The 12,279-nt window shown below is 40.5% G+C and overlaps 1 protein-coding gene across 7 annotated transcripts in view; it reads right to left on the reverse strand.

Annotated features, from left to right (window-relative positions):
* Positions 1-12,279, reverse strand: part of elavl4 (ELAV like neuron-specific RNA binding protein 4) — a 67,545-nt gene that overhangs the window by 7,914 nt on the left and 47,352 nt on the right. For all 7 annotated transcript variants that reach the window (XM_058390416.1, XM_058390415.1, XM_058390420.1 and 4 more), the window contains 2 exons: positions 10,336-10,489; positions 2,716-2,941 (listed from right to left, as the gene is read on the reverse strand). In XM_058390416.1, the coding sequence (XP_058246399.1) occupies positions 2,716-2,941; positions 10,336-10,489 (380 nt within the window). The remainder of the gene's footprint in view (positions 1-2,715; positions 2,942-10,335; positions 10,490-12,279) is intronic.

Raw genomic sequence — 12,279 nt, forward strand, 5'->3', positions numbered from 1 at the left:
GTCCCTATTAAGCCTCTTCAAGATGGCCGACAGGGCTAATTAAGGTTTTCTCTCAATTCAAACTTTTCCCTTACATATATACTCACTCACACTATGTAGCCATATAAATAAAGTTAACGTTAATTGTGTTCAGTGTGAATATGCCTCTGTTCTCAAATAACCTACATGCACACAATTTGAAATGAAGGTTTATGATCCACTTATGCCTCTATAAATGAAAATATGTTATATTACAGCTTGACTCTTTTATCTGAATTTACCCATCAAACAATTAAGCTACTTCATTGTGTCTTTAATGATTACTTTTACGTTTGATTACTTTTACATTTTTTCATGTTTACTGAACATGGATCTGGATAATGAAAAAATGATATATGTACTGTATGTGCAGCCAAGTGTTGGGTTCATATAAAAAGAAATCCTATTCTGATTACGCTCAAAAAAACGACTATCAGCTATGTGTCTGATCTAGGACCACCTATGAAAGGAGTATGAATTTGTCACTGGAAAACTATGTGAACATAGCCACGTCGAATCTACAAAAACAGTTCAATGACTATACTAAATGCAAGCCTTCAGTGTGGTCTACAAGTAAGAGACCAGCTAATTGATTACAAACTTCAGGTTGGCTTGAAAAAGTCAAGTTTACGAAAAGATGATTTACAGTTTTAACCATTTCTTTAACTAGTCATAGAAGAAGCATGAGGGGTGATTGAAATGAGGAATGATTAAAAAGCACTGCACGGCCATTTGGGATAATGTTAGGAAGTCACTGAGAAGAAAGGCTGATGCTAAAATGGCAAAAAAGTCATTTTAATCTGTGACTCAAATGTCATATTAATGTATGTTAGATTACATGGCCATAAGTAGCGTAAGAAATGGGATGGCATTTAGTTGAAATGGAAAAGAGTGGGAGGAAACAGGAATGACAAAATGACAAAAAGAGGAGGGAGGACTGGGCAGTTGGGTGGCAGTGTCTTGAAAGTAGGAGTGACAGCTGTTGTATATCAGAAGTTACATAAAGTTGTGTTTAATATCGAAAGACATCAGAAGAGCAGAACAGAGAGAGAGAGAGAGAGAGAGAGAGAGAGAGAGAGAGAAAGTAAGATAGAAAGAGTCTCAGAAGTCTTTTAATGAGCGCTGACTGACATGCCATGAACAATATTTGAAGGTATAATGGTAAAAAGTGAAAGAATTGGAGGAGTTTGAAAAATATATAGAATTCAATAAGAGGAAAGAGGTCTACAACATGCAGGGTTATCATGGGAACACAGGATGAATGAAAGAACAGACAAGCAGTGAAAATGAAAGTGTACAAGAGCTGTGGAATGATGCAGAGTATACGCTTCTCTGAACATTTACTGTGTATTTCTAAAGAAAAACGGGGAATGCTTAATAAATTTCATGCTTAATAAATTTCACTACAAGAGATTTGAACTCAAAAACACATATGCAACCTGAGGGGGTAAACACGGGAGATGTGTTTTGTGGTTATAAGCTTGAAAGCTGCAAATAATAATAATAGTAATAATAATAATAATAATAATAATAATAATTAATTAGAAAAAGAAACAGCACAGCATAGAACTCTACTGCCATTTTCAATCCTGATAAATCATAATAGGGAGAAGTTGGCTTTTTCAAGCCAGCATAATTAGCTAGGCAGGTTGCACTATGGGTAAATAGGTTAATTGGAGGTGCAAGAGCAGGCTTCTGTGTATAAGACATTTGCAAGCCTATCTGAGCCTAGTTTCACAGTGTGTCCCCAAACAAAGACAACACAATGGCATGTTTTGTGTGGCTATGTAATTAATGCAAATGTACAACATCATTTTCATATCTATTCAGTTATAATTGTTTGCGATGTAAGAAGGATTAATTACCGATTACTGTTACTGGCATTACTGTACAGTTGGTAATTGGCAAGCGTGACACGTTCATGCTAACACTTAAATGACAAATCAACAGGTGAGTGCAGTACAAATAAATAAATGCTATTTCATTAAATGAGTGAGTGAGGCTTTTGTTTGTGAGTGAGACTGTACCACTAATATCATCTTGGTTGATAATACTGATAAAAAAGTGAAAGTATAATAATTTAGCCAGCTGTAGACAGTTCATGTTAATGGCGACTGGTGAAATGGAGGAAAGAGAACATGGTGTGAGAAACACAGAATCTTCAAGGAGACATTATGAAGAACCACTGCCTTTTAGTACAAGCTTTTCACTTTTCATTTTTTTCCCCCATGTTCAATCTCTCTAGTTTCTTTTTTGATCACCTAGTGTCAAGCTTGAAATAAAATCTGTAGCCAAACTACTGATTAAGCTACTGAAGAATTTTCTAGATTGGGAAATTTACACTTAGACATTGTGTAAAATCTCAACAGAAGATTCTGTTTTTAAGACAGAAAATGAAACCATGAAATTTCAGGTTAGGGTTAACCTAAACTATTGCTGTTTTTATTTCTTTTCATTTATGCAGTTAACATAGGAACATGTATGCATTTTGTACCATTGCTATAGTCAAAAAAAACAGTGTAATTGGTTTCCAATCTCATTTTGTCTTAATAATAGCAGAGCAACCACCAATTTAGTAATGTTGCATATTACTCACTGGTTTAATAAGACTCTAGAGACACCATGCAGTAGTATTATAGCAGATTGATAGCATTAGTGAAGAAGTTGCTGGTCTGCAGCCTGGCTGGCTGGCTTTACCTGAACCTCTGGGCTTGGTGGTGCAGGGGCCCAGGATAGCGGCGGTTGGGGGACTGGTAGAGCTGCGAGAGTAGGGCCTGGCTTGTCTTTTGGCTCGGGTTGTTGGCAAACTTCACCGTGATGGGCTCAGCTGCTCCGGAGGGCTTCTGTCCGTTCAGGCCCTTGATGGCCTCCTCAGCCTCTATTCTCTTATCAAAGCGAATGAAGCCTACGCCACGCGAACCACCTGAGGGGCCAAAATAGCACAAACAAGACACAGGCTCTGTTTATCTCCACCGTCATCGATATATATACAGCTCTAAACACCCTTAGAGAATCTCACATGGGCTTCCTTGCACACGCATTACCTTTCTCTCTCTCGCTTAGACACACAAATATTAGATGCATTCGTAGTGAGATAGAGAAACCGGTCCCCATGACTTGATGTCGGAAATGTTGCATGACAGTGATGTGCGTTCCATGTGTGACAGCTGCTATTGCTGGCATCGCATTATGCAAGCGAGTCGTGAGGGAACAGCTAGATTTCATTGGCCTCCCTGCGTTCTGCCGCTGTCAGGCAGAAGTGTAATTTGTTTTTCTTTTTTCATGAGAGAATGAAGATATTGTATTGGTTTGCTCCTGCCTGCTCATGTGGAAATAGTGTGTGTGTATGTGTGTGTATGGGGGTTGGGGATGGTGATTGTTCCCAGTACTACTGTATGTGAGGGTATCGTGTCCCAGTCTGTCTCAAGCTGCGAGGCTTGCACAAGCTGACGGCCACACGCTACCGCATGGCATGCTGCGTGCACTGACATTTCTGTGGTTTCCTAGGCAATGTTTTCTGACCGCCACCTGAAAGTAACATTTAAAAGAGTCTGGCTGGGAGGCCTTTTGTTGGGTTGCTTTTTAATGAGACACTTCCTACTGCTTCAGGGAGGTGAGCATGGAGACGACTTGTCTCCATGACCATTTGCATAATGCAAGTGTGTGTGTGTGTGTGTGTGTGTGTGTGTGAAAGAGAAATAGTGTATGCATGTGTTCCCGATCTGGCATGTCTACACACAAACACACATACCCACACCTTTTTAGATGTCACTTCACAATACATTCTTGCTTCTTGTACTGACGGTTTTTGTTTGGGGTTTTCTTGCTGAAGCATACTGTTAGTGCTGTCTTATTGTTACTCCATCTTAGTATTCAAATCAGACACTTTTGATATATGCAGCTCTGGAAGCAAACATTTGTACACAGTCTCTTCTACGCAACAAGCTTTCATTCAGCCTGCCTCTGCATTACTCTCTCTCTCTCTCCCTCTCTCTCCAGCACTGTTTCTCTCTTTGCTAGCATCATCCCTGACAGCTTTTCCTTTCTGTCTCCCAGCCTTCCCACAACCTGTTCTGTTTAATTAGCCTGACAGAAGGAAAGACAGAAATAAAGCAAGCACATACATTATTCTGCACCATTGTGGATGCATTGCTAGACTCCCTGCTTTCTGCTGTGTGAAACTTGGGTCAATCCAGATTTGTTAGATAGCAGAATGAGATGACATCTCTTTTGTCTGACAAGCTACAGATTCAGAAACAAAGCAAAAAAATAAATAAAATAAAAAACCCCGACAGGTAGAACTGTACCTTAGATTAGAAGATTAGAAACAAGCACAGTTTGAGTGAATTCTTGTTTAGTTTAACTGAAAATTATTTCAATCATGTTTTATGTGTGGATGTGTTTTGACATATTTGATTTGGTGGACATGAGCGAATGGCGAATGAGAGAATGAAAGAAGATTGTATGCTGCTGAAGCTGTGCCTCACACAAGCTCTTCCTTAATCTCTCAAAGATTTCTATTTATCCAGGATTTTCTTTTGCACTGCCAGACTAGTGAGGCTGTTTTTGAGGCCCAGGGTGGGCTATTAAAACTAACTGTAACAAAATCACGACGCCCAATTCTCCTATTCTATGAAAGACACTGACCATCACTGCTGTAACAAAATAGCAGTCCTTCATAAAAGCTAAAATTAGCAACTGAAATAAAAGGATGATTCTCAGTAATAAAGCACAGCAACATTAAGGTGCTCATTAGGCAAAAATGCAAATTGAGCACCTTTATGTCCATGGCGCTTTACTTTTCAGAGGCTCTTTAGGTTTCTCACAGTCTCGTAATAACCTCGCTACAGCGGAGGTATTATAAAATGTCTAACAAAACAAAGGCAGCGGCTGGCCTTAAACTGGGGACATGGGTACTTTCAGCTTCTTTTAGCACTTATCATCAACCGAACAGAGTTACGGCTGCAATGTGTCATTTAACTGCACTATTCTCTCGGTATTCAGCCTGCACCTTACGTAACTTTTTAACTGTACTTATCTCGGCACAGCACATGCATTGCAAGAGAATGTCTGGTTTAATAATAACCCAGACACACATGCACACACACACACAGGGCTACGGCCTGACAAAGCACTTTCCACTGCACGCCCACTGTTCACAGAGAGCGAGAAAGGAGGAAAGAGATAGCAAAAGGGAAAGTATGTTCCTCTGGGAACAGAGAGAAGATCTGAAGGCTTGGCTGTTAATGAAAGCTTTCGCTCTTCTTTCTGAACTTAAGCACGTTGCCATCTTCTCTCATTCGCTCACTTTTAAGTGGCTGTGCCAACAGTATGGAGCATTTATTACGGTAGCGTGTTAAATAGTGTGAGGGTGAGAAGCGTGCTGTGGCAAGAGCCTAATCAGAATGAAGAGCGGAAAACTGACGCTTCTAAAGAACTTCAGCTACTGCTGTTGAAGATTGCATTTGAAAGTCAGTAAGGAAAAAAAATCTGACGCAACGAGCTACACTTGGTCTGTTGCCTTTCTCTGCTTGCCTACCTCGATGCATGTGTTCCCAGTGTGTTGACTTTACAGGGTGTTTCAAAAGTCTGAATATATAGGGGAAATTAACATGTTTTAGCAAAATGTTTTCCAAATATTTCCTACTTAGTTTATATGTACATACATATATTTTTTGCCTTCGACAAAAGCAAAATATATTGAAATCATTTTCATGTCTGGGTCGTGGAAGCTGTTGCAATGTTGAGAAGGACTTTAACGGGAAATGTGGCAAGTGCATTACACACAACACTGTTGCCAAACTGGGGGTCAAATTTAGGAGAAACATCTCCGCATGTGTTTACAAAGAAATCTTTAGGATGTTTAGAAAATAGTGTTTCATTTTTGCTTAAAAAAAGTGTTAATTTCCCCATATATGAAGACTTTTAGGACACCCTGTTTTGTCGAGCTTCTCATTTTTAATTTAATACGATTTACTCATCATATACACATTCAAGCTGTGTTTTTTCCTTGGTTGTTAATGTCTTTCTGATGATTTGTATCTTAACGTCCCAGTTGGAAGTCTCGTTTGCACTGCAGTACCACAGTAGATTAATGATTCTTTCTTTCCAGAGACAATAGAAATAATGAAAAGGGAAAAAGATAGACTGTCTTTAACAGAGTGTTTCCTATAGGTATCCTGTAGGAGGAATGTCATGGAGACTGATTTTGTTTCCACAACAGCAGCTTATAAGAGGCAGCACTCTGGATCGATAAGACTGGCACTCATTGATGAAAGACCCATATCGACTGCTCTGCGTAAAGAGCTGCTCTGAATATTTAACAATTGAACCAAAGGCATGCACCCATCAACCTCCACATGTTATCTTAAAGTGGCTCCAGAGTAGCCTGATACAATGCTGCTGGTTAAGCTTGAAACGAAGAATAAGTACACCAATTTGGTGCCCTACTCACCCACAGGGTTTGATAACATGATTAGACAACGCAATATTGATGACCCATCCCACCAACCTTGACCCGAGCACTTCTTGAGCCATCATGAAACTTGAGCAGAATAACTCAAGTAATGGAACTGAAAGTGAAGAGTGTTGCCTACACGTATTGTGGCAAATTCTGCCATAAACAAACCGGCTATCTTTTGTGCTAGTTGAACAATGCTTCCTTATTGTCTCAGTATAAACTAATTATCTGATATTCAGTCTTTTATTTCAGCCTTGACTGACCTGTGAATATGGGAAACTTTACTCTTGCCAGGATGTATGTTCCTATGAACCTCCGTTCCCTCCATACATTTAAAAGTCAACGGCTTTTGGTCTAATTTATGAGAAATTAGATTTATTTTGTATTTTGTATTAATACAAGACCCTGTTTTCTACTGGAAATCTAGAATAGTACAGCCCTTCTATTAACATGGGTCATCATAGAAAATCCTAGACAGCAGAATATCAGGACACTACTAAGACTTTTAACAAGTAGACCGCTGTTCAGTTTGACCATAGTGCTGTGCTATTGACCTGCTGCTGTCTTACTCCCCCAACAGACCTTTATTTGTACAGAAAAATGGATGTATATTATAAGGAACTCCATAGCCTCTAGATGAAGGGCATATATCTATTCACCTTTACGTAAAGTAGCACAGCAAAGAAAATCTGTCACTAGCTGTAGTGCTTAAGACACAACCAAGAGCCCAGAATAACTAGAATCACTACTTGTCCTGTCACAAGTATACACAAAACTCCCTCACTCAGTGGTTTACTTCTGACCCTTTCAGTATTTTAGAATATTACTATTTGTACTGTGGTTACCTTTAGATGTCCTGGTTGTAAAGGACTGGAAGATGATGAATGAGCAGACATGAAAGCCTACAATTCCATTTGAAAGGAACACATCATCTGGAAATTTGTTGTTAATGTCCAGGGCAGATGTTCTCCGTATCACACTGTCTATGACAACAGTTTTACTTACCTGGTCTTCTTGGTGGGTCTCACAAATACCTCCTCATAACTGGAAAGCATTGCTATATTTTCTAAGCCCTTTTATTTTGTCAGGTGCTGGGCTAGGTAGTTATTTTACATGTGGAATGGGAGGATGATGGCCCTGTCTAGTGCCAAGGGTGCTAAGGAGGTGATATTCAATAGGTTTCAATTTCAGCAGCCAAAGGAGTTCTAGCAAAGACACAAATTACAATCCCACGATTCACCACCATACTGTGATTACTATGATACTTCCTATTGTTGCAAATAATTTTTCCCATCTCTTTCTAGTTAGTGCTTGTTAGTACTCTGCATATATACTCTACTTCACCACATGATTGAAGCAAAGTCATGTTCTCTTAGCGCCTCTCTAATCTTTCTAAGATGGTTTGTCTCGTTCTGTTGATTTTCTTGGCTCTACCGTGCAATAAAATGCAAATCAGCTCATTACATTTGAACACCAATGAGATCGCCTCCCCTGAAGCACTGGTAATTCAGCACCAAGGACAGCACCTGCAGCCAAAACAAAATGATGTCCATGTGTAGCTGGACCAGGCTGAATTGGTACTGCTTCACATCTTGCTGGAATTTGTGATCCATACGAGTTGTAGTCTTACAATCCAAACACTAGTCCATTACTCCAAAGTGGAGTCTGCATAGACAAAAGGGGCTATTGTTGCCCAAAAACTTCTTTGTGTTGTTTCCCTCCTTCACTGCTGCCAGATATGTGAGATATGTGAGCCAAACCTAGGAGTCTTCTCTCAGGGGACAACTGCACTCAGGATCCCTGAACCTTTCTTTCACTCCACCACCCCCTCTTCAGTTTCAATAAAACTAGCAATTGTGTGTTGTGTCTATTAATCTATTGTATTACCACATTGCACACTGAAATCTCTGGCCCATGCTGTCAAGGTTTAGAACTGTCTGTCTTCATGGCAAACATACTGCAAAGGAAATTGCACTGACAGTCATGTTCTAGGAACTGTATGCAGCTTAATTACATGAGAAAAATCTGAATACAAAAGTAATAGCACATTACATAAATTCGCTGCACTGAAACTGATCTCGACCCTGGTATGGATTGATAATTAATTATAGCGTTATATAAATGGTATTATGTGGGTGGAGTGTTGCTGAAGTCTTGCTGAGGCTTCTAGCAATTTAAACTAAGCTGGAAGTAGGTCTACTACATGAAAAGTTGAATTTTTCTGCTATTTTGTTAACTTGGTCATTAGTTTCCAGATTCCCATACCCACTCACCCACGCACACACACACCTTGGATGATGGTTAAAGCTTGGCCATAGAGCAGTAAACCATGCTTGATTTGTTTTTACTCAGTGAGGGCAGGGCAAAGAGCCTCTTAGCTCCGCAGCTCAAGCAGAAAAAACTTCGTTGTTTCATAATCACTGGCAACTCAGATTTAATTAGTCATTAGGATTCATCCTACGGCCCTGTCGCCCTGGAGGAGCCTTCATGGCCCTGCAGGGGTGGAGTGCGTCAGAAGGGTGTCTGTGTGTGAGGAGGATGTATGAAAATGAGTTTTAGGAGAGTGACAAACATCATTGTGTGTAGTGTGTATATGTCGAAAAATGAAAATCTGATGATTTGAGTGCTAATTCTGTATGTTCATGTGCATTTTGGTGAGCACACACTGTTTCTTCGCAGAGAAAATTGGATCGGAACATATAATATTCTGTGGCTTGTGGGACTGCATTGCAAGTAATAATATGAAAAGCTAAAGGTGTGCAGTAGTATCTGGCACCAAGAGATCCATTAAGTTCCTTTAAGTTCAGATGAGATTTTTCAACAATCAATCATCATCTTAAGTTCTTATTCATGTTCCTTAAACCATTCCTGAACCAATTTTTTTATGTGGCAGTGTGCATAATCCCGCTGAAATAGGCCTCTGTGATTAGGATTGCTATGAAGGGATGTAACTTGGTGTGTAAAAATTTTTATGTAGGTGGTATGTGTCAAAGTAACATCCACATGAATACCAGGAACCAAGGTTTCCCAGGAGAACATTGCCCAGAGCATCACACTGTCTGTGCCTTCTTTTCACAGTGCATCCTGGTGCCATGTCTTCCCCAGATAAGTGACACACACCAGTATGATGTAAAAGAAACATGATTTATCAAATCAGGCCACTTTCTTCCAGTGCTCCATGGTCCAGTTCTAATGCTCACAATGCCATTGTAGGTGCTTTCAGAGATGGACAAGGGTCAGCATGGGCACACCGACAGGTCTACTGTTAACCTGTTACATTTTTTAACAATTTGTGCTACAGTAGTTCGCTTGTTCTCTAATATACCCCACCATTATATAAACATGTAGTATATACTGGTTGATTTATTGTTTATTGATGATGCCAAAATGATATGTAAAATGATTAACGCTGTTTAAAAAGTCATGACCTGAATTTGCATGTTCCATTTACTACTTCCTATGGTCGAGACATGTTTGTGCTCAAATACGCACACACATAGTGGCTTATTTACTGAGTTTTGGCAGCGGCAAGTGTGTTTAAAGAGGCATTTTTGCTTCATTGGTGTACATTAGGCAGACTAGTGGTTCTTGCTGCAGGGGAGGAGATCCTATGAACAGAGCTAACAGTTATGCAATGCAAGCAATGCCAAAGGATTCCTCTTTACACAACAAGCTTGTGTTTACATGTGTAACTGTGTTTATGTTTGACCACTCAGCATGCCCTGTCATTTTAGATAAGAATGCATTCTGTACAAAATGAGATAATAAAAGCCTATAATTCTGTATGGTCAAATGTGTGTGAGCCAGTGTGCTGATTGTGATTGTCTGTGTTGACTGAGAAGTTGCCCCAAGGATACCTGTGACCTGGTCGACGAGGATACGGGAGGTGATAATTCGTCCATACTGGGAGAAAAGTTGCTCCAGCTCTTTCTGGGTCATGGTCTTAGGCAGCCCACTCACGTACAGGTTAGCATCACGGATAGAGGCTGAGCTGGGCCGTGCATATGACACCTGAGAGAACACACACACAAAGGCAGGTAAGAAGATGGTAGAGAATGTCTTGAAAACATGTTGTGTATGCTCTGGGGTTTCCCCATCTCATAGTGAAAGTGTGAATGCTATTTGTAGGTTTGTATATTTGCAGTTCTCCATACTGCACTGGTGAATAGCACTCTAGAACCTTCTGTCTCTACTAGCAGTGAGAGCCAAACCATTGTATTGTCTCAGCAAACACACACACACACACACTCCCTCTCTTTCGCACATACCCTCGCACAATATGCTCTCACCCTCCTCAACTTGTCAAACTCAGTAGCACCTTGGACAGCTCCTCTCACACTAATACACTTCTTCTCTCTCCATGTCACTCTGACAAACTTTCTCTTCCAGTTGGTTACTGAATATCACTCATACAATATTTACACATTAAGGAAAATCTTGCACACACACACACACACACACATTGAGGTAAATCCATACGATGGCATGTCTTTCTCTTTTTCCAGGTGTCTCATTAGAGCAGCTCAGTGATGGTTATATCTCTCCTTTCATGCATTTCCCCTTCCATTAGGAGCAGGAGCAGGCACTGCCTTCCATGTTTCCATCATTGCTGACATTTGGGTTCCAGAGCCATCAAATGCTGTTACAGTCATACAAATAGCAAGCCGAAGACATGATCCATTCAGGAGTAATCTCCTGAAATCCAGTTAAAGTGCGAAGGCAAAAGGCACAGAGCCCTGGCAGCGTCCTTACCCTGCCTTCTGCTCTTTTTTCTCGTTCATTTGATTTTTTTTTTTACACTTCCTTTTTTCACCCTCTCTTCTTTTCTTTCCATGTCAAGCAGCTCCAGATGCCGGATCTATCAACACCCTGTCTGCCTGTGAAGAGTGTGTGTGTGCGTGTGTGCGCGTGCTACTTAGAAAGAAGTGCGTGTTTGTGTGTCTGAATGATATGTGTGAGAGTGATGAGTGTGTGTGTGTGTGTGTGCGCGTGTCAGTTTCTCTGCACGAATCTCTGCTCTTTGCACCCTTCGTAGGATTTTTCCTCTCACACCTCAACAGGAAGGCAGAGTTGGAGTTTAGCTGTGAAACAGGAAAGCGCCATGAAGGCAGGATGATGTCTGTGTGTTTGCATTTGTGTGTACTACCTCAGAGTGTGAAAGGGGAGATCAGGGGTGAGACTCGCACCCGTCTCCTTCACTCTCTCTTCTCCTTCATTTCTCCCTAACACATTTCTATTTCTGTCCCTGTTAGACATCACTGTGTTCTGATTATTGTCCTTCCTGTCAATTTGCATTAGCTTAAAGTCTCTCAGCCTGTTTTATGTGTGACTTATGAAACTTAGAATCTATCAGAGGAAGTCTGGGTTAAGGTCATGACTGATGTTTATATTAAATGCAAGCGTTTTGCTTCAGCAACATGTGCTCAAAAACAAACCTCTCACTTAAGCAAGCAAAATATGTATTTATTTTATATATATTCGTTTTTTCTCTTTTCTTTCTGGGTTGTCTTCTTCCCTGCTCTTTCTTCGATAACCTCGGAGGCTGGAGAGACCTTAGGCTCACAGCGTGCGCTTCAAGAGGATGATGACCTTCAAATACTCTTATTTGCTAAGTTGCAAGAGAGGATTTCATTCTCCTCATGCCCTCTTGCTGCATTAGTGGAAGAAAAAGCCCCTATTGAGTTGTCTGGCGTTAGTCTAAAGGAAAGGTTTCACACAGCGAAAGAAAGAAGAGTGAGACTAAGGCCTGATCAAAGAGAGGAGATGGAATCACCATCACTACTACCTCATGCTGCGATGGA

This window comes from Hemibagrus wyckioides, linkage group LG05, assembly GCF_019097595.1.
Source record: "Hemibagrus wyckioides isolate EC202008001 linkage group LG05, SWU_Hwy_1.0, whole genome shotgun sequence".
NCBI lineage: Eukaryota > Metazoa > Chordata > Actinopteri > Siluriformes > Bagridae > Hemibagrus > Hemibagrus wyckioides.